The sequence below is a fragment of the Triturus cristatus genome, chromosome 7 (assembly GCF_964204655.1).
Source record: "Triturus cristatus chromosome 7, aTriCri1.1, whole genome shotgun sequence".
Lineage (NCBI taxonomy): Eukaryota > Metazoa > Chordata > Amphibia > Caudata > Salamandridae > Triturus > Triturus cristatus.
The window spans coordinates 786422940-786445097 of record NC_140590.1 but is presented as its reverse complement, the minus strand read 5'-3'; the positions used below and the strand labels follow the sequence as shown (position 1 = coordinate 786445097).

General features: G+C 44.4%; 1 protein-coding gene across 1 annotated transcript in view; it reads right to left on the bottom strand.

Annotated features, from left to right (window-relative positions):
* ADAM19 (ADAM metallopeptidase domain 19) overlaps positions 1–22158 on the bottom strand; it is a 275869-nt gene that overhangs the window by 225161 nt on the left and 28550 nt on the right. Inside the window, exon 4 of the mRNA XM_085617602.1 lies at positions 4492–4570. Within this exon, the coding sequence (XP_085473728.1) occupies positions 4492–4570 (79 nt within the window). The remainder of the gene's footprint in view (positions 1–4491; positions 4571–22158) is intronic.

The following is a 22158-nucleotide window of genomic DNA, read 5'->3' as shown; positions in this document are numbered from 1 at the left end:
ACAAAAGACAACAATGAATAGATGCCACTGTGTGTAGCAAATGAGGTAATGTCTCATCTCAGGCATAAGGGGTGCTGTATGGAGCATACGGGCAATGTATTAACAAAGGTATAGAGGGTGATGGGTGGAACAGCGGGGCATAGGAGACACTCTGTGGAGAAGGGTTTGAATGGCTCAACCAAGGCACAGAATGTACCTGTGTAACAGAGGGGCCATGAATGAATCCAGGCACAGTATGTGGGGTGTGTAACAGAGGGGCATGGTATCAACCCAGACTTAGAAGGTGACTTGTGTAGGAGATGTAATGTGCAATGCATCAACTCATGCATAGAAGGCGAAATGAATAACGGGGGTAGGGCGAGTCATCAACCCGGGCATAATAGGTAATATGTGGAACTGAAGAGGCATTACCCAAGAGTAGATGGCTCTGTGTAGGGCACAGAGGAAAAGTGTGAATCCAGGCTTAGAGGCCACATGTAGAGCAGAGTGGCAAAGTGTCAATCAAGACATAGGGGCCATGTATAAAGCAGAAGGGCAATCCATCAAATAAAGCATAGGGTGCTGCGTGGAGATAAAAGGCAATGCATCAACCAAGGAACAGAAGGCGCTATATGACAGATGGGTAGTGCACGGTCTAAACCATAGGAGGGGGTTGGTGCAACAGAGGATTAGTGCATCAACTAAGGCATATTGAGTGCTGTGTAGGGAAGTAGGACAACGTACAAACGTGGAGAGATGGGTGCTTGGTGAACTAGGGGTGCGTGTATGTAGATGGGAAATACATGAATCCAAGCACTGAGGACGTTTTGTAAAGCAAAGTGAGCTGCATCAATCCAGCCATTCATGGAAGCGCACAAGGGCCTTTCTGTGATAGGTATACACCTCAATGGACTTCAGGGGTGATCATCCGTCTCCCTCTATCCCTGTGTGGAGCCAAAGCCTTACTGTAGTGAATCCTGCTTGCCGATGTGCATGGTCAGCTCTGCTCTATGCCATTCAAAATTCCATTCTTCGTCTGCCACCAGCACACAGAAGATGATGACATACAGGAGCATCCTACAACTCTGCCAGCCCATATACTACAGCTGGATCAACTCTTCATTGTGTGCACAAACAAGGGAGAATGCTTTATTGGTGATTGATAAGATGATTGGGTGGGACAGTGCTGGGGAGTCTTCTATGGATGGTGTGAATGAGTCAATCATAACGGTAAATAGTTTGGGGAATCCTTCGGCTAAACAAACTCAGGTCGATAAGGCCAGTGTTACGAATTCTTAGCTACTTTTCATGAGGTTTGCTGGGCCTGTTTTGGTGATTCTATTTTAAAAGAGCTAGACAGAGTGAGCATTAGAATTTCTTTGCCTGCACACAGTAATGTGGACAGGGCCATTTGTGCACATTCTTTGGTTCTTTGGCTACTCACAGTGACTCCCAAGTCAGTGCTTCTCAACCTAAGGCTATCTGGACAAGTTGGCTGTTATATTGATATTCATTCTACCAGTGATGAAATTGGCTGGCCCATTGCTGGGATTGAGGGAATGGGATAATTCTAAGTGCACAGTCACCCAATAGCTTCTTGGTGTTAAGAGCACTCAACAGCAATAAGGAGAAAACAATTGTTATGACGTCTTTAGGAGACAAAATGTACCTTCAAGCCTCCATGAAAGCCACTTGCCTAAGAGGCAAAGACGCAACCTCATTCCATCGCTGGGCAAAGGACAAAAAAAGCTTGCCCACCCAACAGTGCATATATAAATCAGAGAACAGAATGCAAAAATAACCACTAGAGTGTGTACAAGATGGCGTGCGTCTACATGATTTTAAAAGAACGCTTTAACAATTATCCCCATGAAAAGCTCAATCATCCTTGAAGTGGATTTGATGTAGGATCACAAGACAATGTAAAGAATAACACATATCAGAGACATGGTCACAATTGCAGAGTCTGAAGACAAGTGTGACCCACAAATTCTCTCCCCTCAGGAGATGTTGGATGGTGTCACTGGGAAGTCCCAGAAAACATCTCAACTGGTATAATCAAGTCTTGACAGACTGGGGATTCTTGGAGTACTCACAGTAAGGTTTGCTAAACTGGTGTTGGGCATTATTTGGCACCTCACATGAGGTTAGCTGGGCCAGCATTGGTGATTCTACACACAGTGAATGGCTATTCTAATCATCGTGAGGTTGACAGAGTTTGAATTGGGGTTTCCTTTGCTGTTCCCTGTGATGCCGTTTGGGTAAGTGCGAAGCCTTTTTTTGTCTCCTCATTATTGGGTTGGTGGGCCAAAGCTGTTCATTCATTTACTAATAAAAGTGAGACTGAATGAGTCATTGAATGTTCTTTGCTACTAAAGATGATTCTGATCACAGGTTAGACATTCTCTGACTACTTGTACTGAGAGCGAGTGGGCCAGTGCTGAGCATTCTTCATGATTTTACAATGGAGTTGGACATTCCAATATTTGGCATTCTCTCACCAGTCGGGGGAGACTGACTGGGTCAGTATTGAGCATTCTTTGATACTCAAAATAGGGTTATTTGCCTTTTTTGGGATTACCAGGCCTGTGCTCACGAGTCTACAATGAGTGTGGCTAGGACACTGCTTGAGATTTTCCTTATGAGGACCTTGGCTGTGGGAATTCTAGGACGACTCACGGTGAAGTTGACTGTTGAATATTCTTTTACTACTAACAGTGATGTTGAGAGGGCCAGTGCGGGAATTCTTTGGCTACTTACAATGAGGTTGCCTGCACTATTGGTTGAGATATATTCAAGGTCAGGTTGGGTAGGCCAGTATTTGTTATTATCTGCCTTCAGTTAGAGTTTTGTGCATTTTATATTTTTGTGTATTATAAACAATGTGCAGAACATGGATTCATTTTCAGATGTGCGTGTATCCACTGACATGGTACTACTGCATTAGAAACAAATTTGCTATGACTTGTTAAAGTGTGTTTTTCTGACTTATGTTAACTAGGTCTCAATTAGGCTCCAATGCCATCTTGTTCAAAATGGATGCCTCGTCCTCCATGTTCACTGTTCATTATTTCTGCAGTACACAATTAAGCATAGTGGTGTTTGTTTATTTCCATTGAAGTTGTTCTTGAGGAAAACTTTCCAAAATGGACCCTAACGTTGTATTTTCAAAGGCCGTTCCGGTAGCTCACTGTACTGCATTAATTCACAATAGTTTGTTGTTCTTGAAACTAGTTTGTCCTGTCCTGCAATCTCTGGATAAAATTAACATAGAGAGGGCAGAATCAATATTCATTTAGTGGGATAGTGCTTAGACGTTATGATGTTTCATAGAACAGCGCTCTGATTTGCTAAAAGTATCATTCTTTTGCTCACACCATGATGATTTTGCAGAAACTGATTTTCCAATGCAAGAAAACTATATATAAACCCCAGAATATGGTGCTGCGTTGTTGACTGCCGAATAGTCTAATACCCAAAGTGTACTTTAATGTTGAGTCGACAGGTTTGGAAATTGTTTCACTACTCAGTCAATAATGTTGATGTACTGTCCTTTCTTCATGATTGTCGGGTCTTCTCGCAGTGAGGGTGGCTAAGTTAGATTTGTAGATTCTTGGCTACTCGCAGTGAGGTTGGCTGTCGCACCTTTGGATATTCTTTCACTATTCGTAGTGAGAGTTGGCTGGGCCAGTGTTGAGCATATTTTGACTTGTTTTAGTTAGATTTGCTGGGCAGTGTTGGGCATTTCTGCGTTACTTACAGTGATGGAATTTTTATCTATGCATTGAAAGGCTGGTGGCCTAATGAGCAGCACTAACTACTCACTAAGAGGTTTGTTGTGCAAATGTTGGTTGTTTTTTAGCTCCTTTCAATGAGGTTTACTGGGCCAGCTGCTCGGTGAGGAAATATTGAGCTTTCTTTGGCTACACACAGTGAGTTCAACGGAGCCAATGACGGGCATATTTGGTTATTTTTCATGAGGTTGGCTGGGCCAGTGTTGGTAATTTGTAGCTGCCCCAGTGAGATTTGGAAGGCTATTGTTGCCCATGGTTTGGCTACTCATTGCGAGGTTAGCTGAGAGAGTATTGGGGAGTGTGCCAGCAATGAGGATGTCTGGGCCAGTGCTGGCAATTCTACTCACTGTGCGGTCTGCAGGGTTATATCTGCTCTAACTTGGCTACACATAGGAAGCTTGGCCTGTCAGTGTTGGATATTTGGTGGCTGTATATGGAGGCTGGGACAGTGCTGGTGATTCTGTAGCTATTCAGAATGAGGTTGGAGGGTATGTTGTGGGCTTTTTTTGGGCTACAGTTGCTGAGGCTCGCTGGGTGAAGCAAAGCTTGTTTGGCAACTGAGAATGATGTTGGGGCAAATGTTAAGCATTCTTTAGCTACCTACTGTGAGGATAGCTTGGCAGTGTTGCTCGCTCTTTGCTCCTCTGGGAGGTTGCCTAGGCCTTTGGTGGGCATTTTTGACTAGGGTGGCATGATCAGTGTTTTTAAGGCTACTTACTGTGAGGTTGGCTGGCCTGACGATTGGGTTCCCACTTCTGCTGTAATAGGTTTCGGTGTAATTTGGAGCCAGCAGCTGTCTGTTCAAAGAAGAGAGAAATAAAGTGGGTCAGAGTTCAACTCTCACTTGAGACCAGCAAGCAGACATGCTCACCATTCATTATATTTCTGGTTGAAATTATGAGGATTCTGTACTATACACTGTCTTCTCTGCTATTCTGGCTACAATCTGCCAGTGAAGGTTAGATACGTCAGCAATGCAGTACTCGCACATTCTCACTGTTCATTTTAATTCAGTGTGCTGTGGGAATTTGGGGTTTAAGTGACATTATATGAGTAGGTCTGTTTTGGAGTTTGTCAAATGACGTAAAATTACATTTTAGACAGTTACTATAATCATGAAATTCTACTTTTGTGCTGCTATTGAACAAACATTATGAAATTAGGATTATGATTATGGAATATTAATGCGATGAGTTTTATATAACCTTTTTGTATAAATCTGGAAACCTATAAAAAACAAAATTTACAAAGTGTGCTTTGAGAGCCTGTTTATTCTGGGGCCCTCTGTCCCATGGGGTGGGGAATCTCTCACCAACAGCCATTATATATTAACATGCACTCTCCTTTGACAGGGCTGTGGCTGGAAATGTCAATTCCGAAACACTGTTCAGGGGCACAAGTTGTCCTCCGACCCTATTTTAATATATATTCTGCTTTCAGAGATGCTGTGACCCGGGCCATCTATTCTGGGGCGTGTTCTGCTGTGAGGCGTGCTCTCTTCTGGTGCCCAACCTATTCTGAAACCCCGTCTGATCCGAGGCACCCCACCCTATGCCTTGTGGCTCTCTCTATAATGGGGCACTGTTCATAGTGCATCTCCCTTGTCTGAGACACTAGCTAGTCCGCGATTCTCGGTGACACAAACTATGCCTACTCCAGTCCACAGCCAGAGTTGGACAGGCCTACAGCGCAATCACGCACTGCCAAGTGGGCTGGCCTGGGAGGGCTGTTTGTGGGCCTGTTATACGGTTTGCTGGGCCGGGTTTTTACTGTCGATTTACCGGATACTAAAATAAACCTTTCCCACAGCAAGCTCAAACCCATGCAGTCTCCTATAACTTGCAAAACCATCACTTAATTTGAGCTGTGGTTTTCGGTGCTCGACACCCGCACTTATGTCAGAACCGGTACCTGCCACATGGTATCTGCCACATGGTGGTGCTGTTTTTATTAAATTCAGAGATGAGCACAACAAATGCTGTTTATTAATTCAATATAAATTAAAAATGACAAATACCTGCTGCCACATCCATCGTTTTAACTTTGGGGTCCCGAAATTGTCATCATTGTAACTCTTGTAGGAGGGTGACTTATTAGTTCTGCTAGTCCTGTAATTAGCAGCGGAAATGGGCAGTGCAAACTGCAGTTGCCTGCTGACTAGAGCCGTGGAACGTTTTTTTTTTTTTTACAAGTTAAGCTCTGTAATTGTACAGCATGTCTTTATAAATTCAAAACTGCCCCTGTGTGTAAACATGGGCCCTTTTTTAGCGTTCTAATTCACTAATGGGGGCCACTTTTATTTAGGTGCCAGGCCCCATTTTCTGTTCCAGTGACCTTGTCCACAACTCTGAGTTGTTTATTTATTTATTTATTTTGGATACTTATAGAGCGCAACGAATCACCCGGGGGCATCTCGACGCTATGCCTTGTCGAGTCCTGAAGAGGTGAGGAGAAGGGGAGTGGGCAAAAAAGAGGTAGCGAGGCCCATGATGATCAGTGCTGTATGGATAACCGGTCATAGATGGCTAAAATAGAAAAGTTTTCAGTTTTTTTCTGAAAAGGATGAGGGAGGAGCGTATGGATGTAGGGAGCATATTCCAGTAGCGGGGGGCAAGATATGAAAAGGATCTTCCCCCTGCACGGACAAGGCGGATACGTGGGATCTGCAGGAGTCCTAAGGAGTTTGACCTAAGGTGCCGGATTGAACTTTGTTTTGTGAGTTTATGTAAAAGATATTGAGGTCCTTTCCTATTTAGGGCCTTGTAGGTGAGACAACAGGTCTTGAAAAATGACCGTTTCTTTATCGGGAGCCAATGAAGGTCAGATGCTGTGCCCGGAGGGCAGTTCATTATCATACGTGCCGCTGAATTTTGGATGGTCTGCAGTTTCCTAACCAAAGTCGGGCCCAGGTCAGCCAATTGTGCATTGCCGGAATCAAGACGGGAAATTACCATGGCCTGAACCAGGGTTTTCCGGTGTGTGATGGGTAAGTAGGGAAGGATTCTCCGTAGAAGCCGGAGGCTGTAGTAGCATGAACTAGTCGTTGCTGCAATATGGTCCTTCATAGAAAGCACTTGATCAAGTTTAAAACCCAGATTTTTTACCACTTGTTTGGCAACAGGGGGGGACCCTAGGTCGGTGGGCCAGCAGCCCTGTGACCAGCATACCGAAGCTTTCCCGATAAGCATGATTTCCGTTTTACTGGGATTTAATTGGAGGTAATTTCCTGTCATCCAATTTGCGATGTTACGCATTCCTGCTGCAAAGCGCAGGTGTTCAGATTTTTCTGCAGGGTTGATCTTAAAAATGAGCTGCGTATCATCTGCGTACGAGATTATCTCAAAGCCTGATGATTCAGCAGTCTTTGCTAGAGGGGCCATATATAGATTAAATAGTGTGGGGCTGAGGCAGGATCCCTGCGGAACCCCTTTGTCCACAGAGTACTTATCAGAGTGGTGTGGTCCTAGTATGATAGTCTGGGTCCTGTCCGAAAGGAAGTTTTGTATCCATTTCAGGGCCTGCTCTCGGATCCCACATGAGTACAATCTCTCCAATAGCTTAACATGAGAGATGGTATTGAATGCTGCAGATAAATCTAGGAGGACCAGAATAGCTGATCCTCCAGCATCCATTACCAATCTCAAGGAAGCCGTCACTGCTAGGATTGCAGTCTCAGTACTGAATCCTGGACGGAAACCTGATTGTGATGGGTCAAGATGATTGTTGGACTCTAGATGGAGACTTAGCTGTTTGTTGATAGCTGATTCCAGGAGTTTGCCTAGTAGGGGTAGCAGAGATATAGGACGGTAATTGTCCAGTATGAGAGGGTCAGCAGCTGGTTTCTTAAGAATGGGGCGGACAAGCGCTTCCTTCCACGCTTGGGGAATTATACCTGATCTAATGGAAGAGTTGAAAATTTCTTGTATTTCTAAGGCGCAACTAGGAGCTAACAAGGCCATGATTCTGGCCGGGCACGGATCGCTCGGGGAGCCAGATTTGGCTAAAGATATAAGTTTAAGGACTTCCGTAGAGGAGAGAGCTTGAAATTCAGTGAGATTAGTGGAAACTGGTCGTTGATTTTCCTCAAAACTCCTACCGGACGTTGTAGACCAGGTTGGTGCAGGAGGGAAATTATCGTAGATCCGAGATATTTTATCTTGAAAATGCATAGCAAGGGAGTTACAAAGCTCCTGCGATTCCGGTTGAGCTGCCCTGCATGCTTGAGGTGAGACGAATCCTCTAACTATATTAAATAATGTTTTTGATGCATTTGTGGCCTGGTCTATTTGATTTAAAATGAACCGTTTCCTTGCTTTTTTTATATTTAGATGATATTCGGATTGAGACAGTTTGAAAGTATGTCTATCTGGGGGTGATTTGCTATATCTCCAGCGTCTCTCCAGGGCCTTACATTTTGTTTTTTCCCTAGCGAGTTCGCCAGTGTACCATGGGGCTGATGGCCGTTGTTTATCGGGGGAGCATTTTTTCCCAGGGATCACCGTATCAAAAACCTGAGTTAATCTGGAGTTAAAGTTCCTCAGGAGGTCAGGGACCGAAGAGCCTGGCATAGGAGCTGTATGAGGGTGGGCCTGATAGGCGGCTTCAAAGGCATCTGGGGAGAGGTTGTTCGAGGATCGGCGAAATTGCTTGGGTTGAGGTTCAGATCGGGTAAGGACTCCTGTGAATTGTCGTTGAGTGGAGAAAGAGACCATAAAATGGTCGGACCATGTTAGGGGGAGAGGGGGAAGGACGAATAAGTGCCTGATGTTGGAAAAAATCAGGTCTAGAGCGTGCCCTGCCTTATGTGTGGGGTCGGTAGACAGTAGTGAGAGGCCAATTTGTGATAAGCTGCTTAGGAGGTGGATCACCTCAGGGTTCAGCAGATCTTCCCCGTGAAAATTAAAATCTCTGAGCAGCATAAAGTTGCTGGAGGCTAAAGCTTTCGTAGCAATCAGTTTGATTAGGTCGCTAGCGAAGTGGGACCTGGGTCCTGGAGGGCGATAGATCAGTGCCCCATCCCAGCAGTCCGAATGCGACTTAGTAACTTTGAAAAAGCCAAGCTCCAGGCCATTCGTACTGTGTGGCTCCGTCCATTTGACGTTAAGATGATCTTTAAAAGCAATAGCGATCCCACCCCCCTGTTTTACCTGTCTGTCTAGATGGATAAATGTATATCCGTCAGGTATGGCTAGGTTAATCTGAGGGAGGTTGGTGGGATTTAACCAAGTTTCGGTCAGAAAACATACATCTGGGGAGATAGTGTGGATCATGTCCCAAATTTCAATGGCATGTTTAGCCAGAGACCTGACATTGCAAAGAATGTATTTTGGAGTGGGCTGGTCTGACTCAAGTTGATCAGCTTCTGCCGGTATGTTTGTTTTACTGCCAGAGCGACAGATATAACAGGATACTGGTCCTTCCAGATTGCAAGGAAATGTGTTAGGGCAGCTAGTCATGGAAGGTGACAGGCGGACAGCCCTGGACCTAATAGGTCAGTAGCGGAGTACGTTATAAGGGGGGTAATGGAGGGGGCGCTCATAAATTGTGCAGCCCTTCCTGGCTTAGGGCTTGAATGGGCGCGGACGGGCGCAGACGGGCTTGCCTTGGGCGAGCGCGCAAGCTGCTTCATTTATACTGTATGGGACCTGAAAGCTAGTCCGCTGCGTATTTGTTCCACCCAAGATGGTGGCAATCCCAAACAGACAGCCCAGCCCTTCAGTGTCGCGAGGTGGGTAAGTAAAGTGCAAGTGCGAGATGCCAATTTTAAAAGAAAAGTCTTTAGTTGCAACGAGAATAAAACAGTATGAAATACCAGGTTAAAAGTAAATCGCGCAGTTACTAGTTTCCCGGCTTCCGCCTCAGGAAACTCTCAGGCGCTGCGCGTGCGCACAAGCTGCTTCTCTTATACTGTATGGGACCTGAAAGCTAGTCCGCTGCGTATTTGTTCCACCCAAGATGGTGGCAATCCCAAACAGACAGCCCAGCCCTTCAGTGTTGCGAGGTGGGTAAGTAAAGTGCAAGTGCGAGATGCCATTAAAAGAAAAGTCTTTAGTTGCAACGAGAATAAAACAGTTTAACAGTTGTTGAGAGTTTGTTCCGAGAGCATTCAATAAACACCTGTCGATTCCGAGCAGTTTAACCCTAGATGCACCGCTCTAGTATACTATCAAACCCAAGTCTCTTTCTAACCAGCAGGTGCGTCTGCTGTGATGCACCCTGATCTGGTGGCAAGCACAGGCAACCTCCTTTGTAACCGCTTCCAAGACTCGCTTCTTCGAGGGGATTCGGAGGCAACGAACAGCTTCTTTTCTATTTTGAGAAGACGGGGCCAGGGTAACCCTGCTGCCGGTGACGCTGACTCACAGGCGGAAGGGCGCATGCCTGGCCAAGACAGGCTGGGCCGGGGTATAAACATAGCGGGTTTGCTGAAGAGAGTGCGGACCACACACAGCTCTGGGTACCAGAGCGCCGTAGCACGCACGAGGAGCGCGCTCGAGCTCTAGTTTACTGCACATCCGCCAGGCGCCCGCACTCGGCCTTAAGCCAGGACAGTTCAGGAACAGTTTGATCGCCGTTGGCTTACCCTGTTTCCTCTTCGGAGACATAGCGGGTCACCACACAGAGAGGTTTGGTCGGCAGCGCAGGAAACAGCCACCCTGGTAATTCTGCACTTCCCATCGGAGGTGATTTAACCGGTTTCTATTTAGTAAACCAAAACGGGAGAGGCCTTTCTGGCATTTTTCCGTGTGTGTTGCAAGCAAGGGGGCTCCTTTCAGAGCAGGTTGGGCTGCCATGACCCGGCAGTGGGGTTGTTTTGAACGTTTGGTGTAAGGGATGATTTTAGCATCCAGCAGTCCGACCCTGATAACGGGTTTTTATAGCGTGGAGTGGGCCCAAAGGCAGAAACGCAATTATTTTGTTCGTTCTGCATATTGCATGCTTCCACTGCATTTTCATCGTAAATAACAGATGTTACTAGTGCAGGAGCCCCGTGCTGCACATTTAATTTGAGGTCGATTCAGAAGAATAAATGACAGAGTCTCCTCCCCTAGAAAATAAACCGGTGCCTGTGCACTCCAGTTCCACAGAGCTCTCTAGAGTAAGTGCATTTACCTACACAGCTATCCCAGCATCACAAATGGGCAGGCTCCGAACCCATGACCACGCCAATGTTAGTGCAGAGAGGGCGCTACCGCTGCCTCTGCTCTGCCGGCAGGGAGGCGTGCGTCACCCCAGGCTCAGTCATGTCAGCACAATGTCCTGATGTCATCAGTCACTCGACCCCCTTTCCCGAAGACGGAGGCCGAACACAGAACCCCTGTCCTCACGTACACTGCCAGTCACTGATGTTATCTCATTCACCCGCAGGCTCAGTGAATCACGTCATCCCTGCATTGCGCTAGTGCGAGCGTGGCTGTGACCGAGTGACCAAAGGCTGACCCTGAGAGCCGTGGGCTACGCCTCCAACCAAGTTGGGGTACAACACTGACTTTGTGGAGTCTTATCTCCGGCACGCCTGAGTTTCTCACTGATCTTTAAATACCATTTGCATATTTACATACCAATGTGAACTGGTTAGCGAGGTTTAGTTGTTTTTTTCTGGTTCTAGTACCCCCTGGGCCCCCACTTTGCCTATTCCTTCAATTTGTATTTTACATTTACTACTGTAGTGCGAGAATTCATTTAATGAAAAGGAATATAAAGTAGGGTTCCCAAAAGAAAAATGCCAGCCATGTGTTGTTTAAAGAGCCTGCAAAGACCTTCTCTTGACACTAAATAGGGTTATAAATAAAAAAGTTTGTATTCATTTGTAATGTGACTTCTCTGCCTCTGTTCCCTTTAATTATCAGCCATGGATCATTCAGGCAGCCCTAGAACACAATTAAAAGTGCTTTCTATTTATATTTGTTGTTCGAAGTATGCACAGATAAGTGCTGAAAATACGGCTTTAGGTGACTGCTTATTTTTTGTACCGTCTGGGACATCAAAATAATGAGCTGGCAACCCTAATCATAAGACTGGAAGTTTGTTAAGGGATCACCACATTATTTATTTCCTCCACCTTCGATCCCCGATTAATGCCATAATAGCAGGGCTTTAAGTGGGCCGGGTCCTGTCAGTGCTCACCACCGGCAGTTCTTTAAAGCAGGTGCCGAGACGGGTCCCTAGTGGGCTCTCCATTTTCATCCTCACACTCAGAATGGAAAAAACTCTGCAGCAGTTCTCTGTTTTGATGTAACTTTTATTTTTTTGTAGGTCTGTATTGCTAAACTCGAAGTTCTTTACATGAGCACCAACATGGACATCTTTATTTATTTTTGGGCACGGACAATTAAGTGATTTGCCAAGAAACACAGGTTGTTGAGCCGACGCTGAGACTCGAACCTGCTTCCTCAGCTCCACAGTTGGCAGCTCTAGCCATTACGCCACAAACTCTTGCGCAAGAACTAAAGCATTTTCAATATTACATACAACGCAGCCATAGTTGTATGTATGCGTGTAGTATATTATCTTATGCAATTAATAACCTTTGACAAAGCCAATAGTCCTGGCTTTGTTGTAGGTGTAATGTTACTTATGTGGAGGCAATAACAGAAGCAGCGAAATTCCAGTCGGGCAGCACATTATGCTGAGCACAGATTTTTAGCATAAATGTTTTAAGCCACGCCCTTAATTATATTTGCCACGCCTCTCTTTGAGAGACACCCCAGTTTTTTATCCCACTTAAAGCCCTGCATAATAGCAATAGTTTACTTATATCTGAAACCATACGCCGCCGCCAGTAACATGCTGAGTTACTTCAAGTGTCTGGTAATGCACCCTGCATTCAGACAACTCAGTCCTCATTCTCGCCCTTCACTTTCACACTCACACTGCACTCACAGTGATCACAATGCACTCACACTGATCACCATGCACTCACCTTTCACCCGCTTACCCTTCACTCACAGTGATCACTCTGCACTCACAATGCACTTGCGCTGTTCACCCTGTACCTCACCCTGCAGTCACACGTGCGCACTACTCACCCTGCACTGATGTGACACTTCACTCACCTGTCCCCCTCACTGCTCAATCTTCAATCTCACTCAAACAAGCCCATCACTAACCATGCATTCATTCGTCCCACTCTGCACTAACATCCACATCCAAATTCATATGGTCACCTCACTCACCCTGCACTCACTCCTCTTACCCTACTCTCACACTGTTGCATAGCCTCACTGTGCACTAACATGGGCACTCCTGCCACCCATACAGCGCAGAGGGTTAATGTGCCTGCTATAAAGAATGTGTACCAACGCTGATCACAGAACTAAGTGTGAGTAAACTATGAATAGCGCTAAAAAAATAAATGAAATGTTTGTCAGAAAGGTGCTATAGAGAGATGAGATGCATTGTCGGTGAGTGGTACTGAGGGAATTCATGGAGAAAAGGGAAATGGGGGAGGGGGCACAAAAAAAAGACTGTTGCCCCGTGTGCGACCAGTGCTAGGGCCAGCCCTGGCTGGGAATGTTAGCCCCCCCTGAAGTTCGGGTCTAGTTGAGCCCCTGCTGCCTCTGCATCTGAAGCTTCGGGTGTAAGTGAGCTAGGAGGACTAAACGCAGCCCTGCGGTTTCCTAGGCCCATGCGTGATAACCTACTACAATCTAGTTTTTTTCTTTGAATTATGGGAATTGTAGTCTTGATTGTTCTATTATAAAACCAGGATTACAAGTCTCAGAATTCGAAAGTAAAAAGCTGCACTGGAGTAGCTCATCACACATGCACCTAAGAAACTTGGGATCCCTGCAAAAGCACCCAGCAGCAAACCCCAGTAGCTGGGCGGCACCCAGCAGCAAACACCAGTAAGTGGGTGGTTTGGAATCCTGGACCATTCTTCACCAGACTGGCCTACAAGAGGACACGACACACCCTGTACCATCCTCTGGCCAGGCATGGCCGGAGGCTATTTAATAAACGTGGGTAGATGGCAAGGGGTCTTCTGCTCACACCACAGCCAAGCGGATGTTTGTTCATTATTATTCATTGGGGGCCTAGGCTAGGCCGCACATCGTGGAAGTTCCCTCTTACGACACGGCGTCAGGTCCATCACACCCGGACTCCATCATGCAATGCCATGTGGGACAGGGCTGGCATTCATTCACAGTCAAAGTACCACAGAAAGACATACAATATGTGCCTCACAGTCAGGGAACCAGTCATATCCACAGCCGGTAAGTCGCTGTCTTCTGTATCTCTTCCGCAAACAATGGCGCCTCCTATTGCCTACACTGCAGAATGTAGGTGAACAAGGACGGTTTCTCAGCGGGAGACCCACTCAGGGCACGTGTCTACGTCTGCGGCGGTGATGGATTTTCAAGAGGGCGTCCAACCTCATCAGGATAAAAGCTGCCCAGGTACCTCCCACTCCTCGCGAACCTCTCTACGTGTGGGTCTGGTCCTCCGCAGCGGCACTTATGAGAAGAAAAGCCTCGCCTAGTTTCCCGCGGCCGCCTGAGGACATTAATGCTCTCCGGGTGGGTGGCGGGCGCCCTCCCCCGCATGCCTATCGATCTCATTAGCTGAAAGCATGGCAGGGGGCTGGGGCGGTGAGCTCATCACTGGACTGCAGCCACCCAGCGCGCACGCGGCACGCTCCCTCTCTAGCAGCCTCGCTCGCCACGCGACCCCGGGTCCCAGTCTGTCACCAATCTTGGCGCCGGTCCAGGAAGTCGGTGATGTAATCGCTGCGGCTCCATCGAAAACTTCTACTTATAAAAAGTGTTTCGAGTAGACAGGACATGGACTAGAGATGCCACGTGAGCCTTTGCATCCAGTTAATCACGCTATCACTAGAGACAATGAATACAAAAAAAAAAAATACCAATAAAAAAAACATCATCCAAAGAGTTTAGAAATCAGTTCTGTGTTTTAAATGGGCAGAGACTGTCTAGAGTGTCTGCACCTCTTTAATTTGAAATTGAGAGTATTTGCACTTCTCAGCACTGCTGCTGAGATTTTATGGGCGAGTACTGGCACTTCTAAGGAGGAAACAGAAACTCCGAATAGTGATTACCTGCACTTCTATATTCCTATTTAAAGCACTGCCAGTTCCCAAGTGGAATTGTAGTAAAATGAAATTCCTGCCAGGTTTACCTGGTAACAAAAGTGCTGTTATCTTTTTCCTGTCTCAGTGAGAGCATGATTGTATTATCTAACGTTCCACTGATCAATTCCCGTTAAGGCCTTCCTGGCATAAATCTGTTTAAGAGATACTTTCACTAGCTCTAGTACTTTAGCCTGATATAGAACCCGTAGCTGCCAAGTTCCCAGATTGTTTATGTGTGACATTTCCATGGTTTCAGTGCATGTATGAGTGACATTCAACTGCAAAATGTGTGACACTTTCTCGCGAGCAAAACCAAGCATTGACATGCATGGAAAGAGAAAAATATCAGAAATGACACTCTTTTGAACAATGGGATTTCTACAAATATTTTGAACCTTCCGCAAACCCCTGAAAAGGAAGGTTAACCCTTGCTTTGAATTGAACAATAAATGTCTGCATTGTTTGCGGCAGCCTGCCTTATAATGTGTGTGATGCACATTTTAAATAATGTGCATATTCACAGTGCTTTCAGTCACAGGCTGGGCCTTGTAGTCACTATCTCCTAATTCACCAAGCAGGGCTCAGTTCAGTTTCTCTCAGGTTACACACAAAATCTCTTCAGTGAAGGGTGTCCTGGTTGTGGGTTGCTGGTTGGTTCTCCCCTTCTTACTTAAAGCTGGAACAGGTGTGGTCTGCACTCCATAATGGGGAAGCATCGAAAAATGGTTAGAGTAAAGGGCAATTTGGATACTGCTGGGGCTCTTAAAGCTACAACACGAACAGCTCAAATGAAAATAGCTTCCACAGCAGCAAGAGCAGAGCGCAGCCTAAAATCAGGTCATGGGTCAGTAATCCTGTCACGCCCTCTGAGTTCAGAGGAAGATATACTGGACAATGGAGCAGAAGCTAAATCTGCAGGGGCTGCTCAGAAAAATGTACCACAGGAGTAACTGGCATCAGAAGGTGGAATAAGGGAAGAATCTCCCACACTAAATGAGATAACAAATCCCTGGCCAGAGAATGACAGCAGAGGTTGAGAAAAGGGGAAATTAAAAAGGTAAAAAAAAAATCACCATGGGTGGAGATGGATGAAGGTAACATCAGTTTAACCCAAGTCAAGTCGAAAGAGTACCCACTCTTTGCAAAAGGGAAAACAACATCTATCATGCCCCAGGTGCCTTCTCCTTGAGTCGAAACTGGGCCGCCTCTTGTAATACAACATCCTGTCCAGAGCCCTAAGCAGATAGCACAGTCGCAAGAAGATGATATCCAGCAATCTTCCGCTGTCCAGAGCAAAACTTTGATGGTTACACAGTAGCAGCCTCCAACAGTGGTCTTGGATATGGGGCAGCAAGATCAGGCGCATCTTGAACCAGATGGACCCCAAGAGATGCAATGTTTAAAACAGCAGCAAGGAGAGGAGGCCACTGTGTAGTGGAATATTGAGGCCGTGCTGAGCTTGCTTCTCGACGAAATTAGAGAGTTAAAAGTAACACAAGCAATTTAAATAGCATCTCTGTATCAAAGACTGTCTAAAATAGAAGAAACAATGGGCAGCTTTCGCGCAAGAATGCAGGAAGCTGAGTCAAGGATCTTGCAGCTTTAAAATCAGATGAATGTCATGCAACAACTAATAAACCTAGCAAGGAAGGAAAAATCTTAATTCGAAAATAAAATTGAGGAGTTAGAAAATCATTCACGCCGCTCCAAACTACACTGGTAGGAGTTCCGGAAGGTTGTGAAGGGGTGCAAGCCCTTCAATGGATCTAGACATTAATTAAAAAGAATGTTCTACTGGAATACCCAGGAGATCTCACAATTACACAGGCACATATGGTCCCGGCTCAATCATATCGAAACTCAAAACTGCCTTGAACAATTTTGGTAATTTTAGTGGATTTTCATATATAATAGAGCGGATCTTGACCAGAGCTATTCAAAAGAAACAATTATCTACTGATGAAGTACCTTGCTGTTGGATTTTTCCTGATATGTTGGCGGTGGCAGCACGCCGGAGTTTGTGAAGTTACTATACTTATTCAAAGCTTAGGATGCACAGGCAGCAATGGCCCAACATTCTAAATTAAGGGTTTTGGTAAAAGGAACATTTCGTTTGCTAAATTGGATGATGCGCAGGAGCAGTTGCAAAAGATTTCCGAGTTAAATATGTGACTTTAAAAAAAAAAAAAATGCTGAAAGTGAAAACTGATAGCTATATTAAATGTGCAACTGTGGGGTCAAGGGGAGGGCTAGTACACCCTGGGTGCACCACTATGGCATCCAACAAGGGTGACTGCCATAGCAAGAAGGGCATTGTGGGTCATTCCCTTCTCACGTGGGTCTGGGTGGAGGGGGTTATATGGAGAAGGGGAACCCGGTTAGTAAAATATTAGCAGAATCATAGGTGACATCGTAATTGTGAGAAGAAATTCAATTTTTTTAAAGGAAAAAAAAGAGGGTTCAAGTGGAAGAAGGGTACAGGGACAATGGGCCTTAGAGTTTTAATAATATTGTGTAATGTAAATGGGATGTCCAATAAGCAAAAGTATAGCGGTTTAATTAGGTGGCTAACTTTTTTCTCCACAAGTTTTGTTGCTTCAGAAGACCCATCTGCAAACCAATACGCCAAAGCTTTTTATTCCTAAATAATACTCCAAGGCATATTTTGCCTCAGCAACGTTGTGGTAAGGGGGGTGTGGAAATCTATTTTGGGCAAGGAGTGACCTGAGAGAATATTCAAGTTCGGAGGGATCCCACTGGTAGGTGGGTCTGGATTACAGCCAGGGTGAACTGTAATCCCTTCAATATAGTGAATTATTATGCCCCGGTAGTGGATGATCCCCAAGCAATTATACAGATTAACAAACTGGCTATGGAAGCAGAGGGCCCTATAATTATAGGGGGGGGGGGTTAACTTTATCCAGGATCTAGTAAAGGATACTTCAAATAAAACTAAAAAACAGCTGAAGCCGTATACCCAAAAAATATTGGATATAATGAAGCAGGATCATCAATTGATCGACCCTTGGCATAGCACTCATCTGGGTCTTTCGCAGTATACTTGCTTTTCTCATCAATATCAATCTGATCCCCGCATTGATTTTTTTCTCATCTCCCATCCTCTTAATTGTGTAAGGCCAGAAATTTGGGCAAATTCATTTTCAGACCACTCACTGGTTGGTATTGACCTGGAAGTGGTGTGAAGGAGGAGAGAAAGGTCCAGGTGGCAGATGGATCGTCTCCTTCTTTCTAATCAGGAATGGGTAATAAGTACGAAAAAGTTCATAAATGAATTTTTTCCCGATTAATGAAGATTCTGCATCTTTATTTTCTGTTTGAGGAGGCTTTCAAGGCATCAGTGAACGGCCAGATGGTGGCATTTATGGCCTCACAAGCCAAGATCAGGCAGGCTCCTGTAGCGGAACTCCAATCAGCAGTCGATACTGCTCTCCAGAAGAAGAATTGACTTATGGGGGAACCAATATCAGCAAATGTACATATGTCTAAAGCTAAGCAGGAGTTACGATTGTTTTTTAATTTAGAGAGAATACAGAGCTTGTGGCGTTAGCAGCAGCAGGTATATGGGGAAAGCCAAATGTTATGGACATTTTTGGCCTGGTCAACTAGAGTTAAACAGGAAGCTGCAATAATGTTGGAGCTACAGAAACCAGAGACAGGGGTAATAGTCTCTGAAAGGGATGAGACATCCCATTTTTTTTTGCAGCATTATAATAATTTATATATCACTAAATACGCTGCTTCAAAGAAGACTATACATAATTATTTTCAGTCTATCAAATTACCACAATTGACAAATACACAATTAGAGGGACTGGAAGCAGGTATTATTGCAGTAGAAATCCAGCAGGCCTTGTGGAAAGGTGTGTGGCAATGACAGCCTTCCAACTGAATTTTACAAAACCTTTTCTAAAGAATTAACGCCTTTTTTATCGAGCTTTTTAATTTTGTTATAGAGGGTGGGGGGGAGTCAATCAATTTTTAAGGAATCAACAATTATTAGTTTTGTAAATAAAGGAAAAAAACCCTATGGATGTAAACTCAGATTGACCGATTAGCTTATTAAACACCGATTATAAAATTTTAATGAAAATTTGAGCTAATCGTATCACCCCAGTTACTCAGAAGGTAATTCATACGGCTCAGACTGGGTTCATGGCTGGTAGGCTGATGTTGTCTAATGCCGGGTTCTTAGTTCATGCACTGGATTTTTTTTTTATGTAAATCAGACGCCTGCACTGATCATGATGGTAGATGCTGAGAAAGCATTCGACCTGGTGATCTGGGACACTCTTTTCTATGGCCTCAGGAGATTTGGCTTTCCTTCTCAGTTTATTATTATGCTTCAAAATATGTATCAAGGGGCTCTGGCGAAGGAATTTATAAAACAAGTTCAGCTAAAATAGTTTAAATAAATAGAGGACCTCGACAGAGTTGTCCCTTGTCTCCTGTACTATTTACTTTTTTTAATCAAACCTCTGGCTTAGAGGATTAGGGCTAACCTGGGCATAGTGCCATAGATAGTGGGAATGTCTAAGCTTAAACTATTTGCCGATGACATAATGCTTTACCTCAAGCCAGAAGAACACATCTTTAGAATATTGTTAGAAGTTGAGCAATTCCAATTGATTGGTGGATATAAAATTAACCGTAATAAAACAGAATTGCTTTTATTTAATACCCCTCCTAATATTCTTCCTTTAGTCTTTCAGCTGCAGGTTTCAAACCCAACCCAATTCATTATTTGGGAATAAATGTAATTTATCGTTATACAGAACTCTATGAATTGACTCATGATGTGATGACAAAAAAGATCAAAGATTTACTGGATAGTTATTCACTTTTTCCTCTCACAATAATAGGGCGAGTTACATTGATAAAAATGTTGATTTTTCTTTTTACTAATGTGGAGATTAAAATCAGAACAAATTATTTTAAAGAATTGAAAGCACTTTTTCGACACTTCGTATGGAATAAAAAAGTTTAGAGAGTTAACATTTCAGGGCTCCAGCTCGATATTAACCAGGGGGGTCTGGCACTGCCTCAGATATGTAAATATTATGAAGCCTCTCTTATAGACATATTAGTTTGGTCAATAGATGCTAAGTGGTCCCTGGATGGTTTTTTGTTGCAAAAGACGGTGCAGGATGCTGGGTCTCAGCTTCCGGTAATTATAAAGACGACCAAAATGTTTTTAAAAAACAAGGTCTAAAACAATGCAGGAATATTGTTGGCGACTTCAAAAAAAAAATTCTGCAAATGCTCAGTCTGCAAGATTTGAATATTTGCAGCTCAGGGAATGCAACGATCTGGGCCTACAGGTACCAAATAGCCATTTAAGGTTTTGGAATTCAAATGGCTTTAAAGAACTGGGAAATTTTTTGATAAGAGGAAATTGTATAACTTAGAAGGACCCTCAAGCTAGGTGTGGGGATAGGTGTAAGCTCTGTTTTTTTGGGATATCAGCAGATTGCGCACCTATTGGAAAAATTGTGTTCTCACTCTAATATAGTTTCTTCCCTGATAACGGCCACTCTGTATAGGTTAATGCTGAGAGGGGTGGGGAATTGGTACAGATTATTGCGGGGCCAAGGGGAGTTCCACCTGGTGAAAAAAGTTTTGGAAAAAAGTATGTTGACAACACAATGTACTTTTTCCGAGGTCGAGTGGCAAGTGATCTCACAATTAGGTAATAAGGCCCTAAGGGCCACAAACTTTAAGAGAATCTCTTTTTTATCATTCTGGATGGCATATTATACTCCTAAGGCCCTTCATAGAATCTATCCAGAATTGGAGAATCGCTGCTCTTGCTGCTAGCAGCTTGGGGAGGGTGACTGGGTACATACTTTTTTAACCTGCCCCAGGGTTAAACAGTTTTGGGAACAAATATTTGTGGCTCTAAAATGAGGATTGCAAAGAAGGATTGAACCGGAGGCGGGCGTAGCAACCTTTGTGTTTTTAGGCAGAGGCAAAATTTGCTATTGGATAAAGGGGCTGATTCATTTATCGCGATTTCCTCTTTAGTCGCTCGATCTCTGATTCAGCAGAATTGGAAGACAATTATTAGAGTACCAATGTATCAAGAGTGGCAAAATAAGATGAGCCAAACAAAGAAGTTTGAGGAGGCATTTGCAAACAGGGTATGGGCAATTAAAAGATTCAATGCCACATGGAAGTTTATGGAGGGAATAGAAAATGCAGTAGCATAAGATCCGGTTAACAAAATTAAATACCAGTTTTTAGTAAGGTCAGCCTTTAAAATTAACAATATTTGTTAAAGAATTGGTATTTCATACTTGGTAGATGGTTCCACCTTATTTAAGTTGCTAAAAATTATTGTGTATAGGAAATTTAAAATAGATATATCCTAGGCATATTTGCACTTTGCCAAAAATAGATCAATGTATTGTACTTTATTTAAGTATTGTATAATATGGGTATTAGGAATATTAGAATGTCTTGAGGCACGGTCGCACTTTGTAGGGGGAAAAAAGATTTTCTAATATTATTGTGTGATAATCCACTTGAATGTATATTAGAAATAAAAATCTAGATTAATGTTTAAATCAACCCAATGCCAAAATTAATGATGTATATTGTAGACAGGACTTTAAGGTTTTATGTTTTGCACTTTGTCGAAATATTGTTTACCAGAAATATAAAAATAAGCATATTCTATGCACATTTGCACTTTATTTAAAATAGATGAATGTTTTGCACTTTCCTCAAATATCGAATAACATGGTGCTAGGATCATTAGAATATTTGTATTTTTAGGCGCATCTGCACTTTGTCGAAATGTCCCAATGGGGAAACATTCGGAACAACACCGCCAGAGCCACTCATGTCCTGACTATGTAAGCCTTACCACGCATGCCTTACCCATGCATATGCCTTAACCACGCATATACGTGGTTAAGGCAGTGCGTGGTCTAACTGCTGCCTGCAGCTTGATGGAAGCAAAAAGACGCCAGGAAGAGAGGACGCAGTGAGGTAAGCGGGGCTGGGTTTGGTTGCGGTAGTTTGTATGGGTTGGGGGTTGTTTTCAGGGTGGAGGGCTCGGGTCGATTTTCAAGGGGGTAGTTTTCAGGGTCTGGTAGTTTTCAGGGTTGTGGAAGGGTCAGGGTAGTTTTCAGGGCTCGGGGAGGGTCGAGGTCGCTTTCAGGGCTGGGGGAGGGTCAGGGTAGTTTTCAGGGCTGGGATGGGGCGGTCGTGGTCGTTTTCATGGCTGGGAGGGCGGGTCGGGTTGTTTTCATGGCTGGGGAGGGGTCAGGG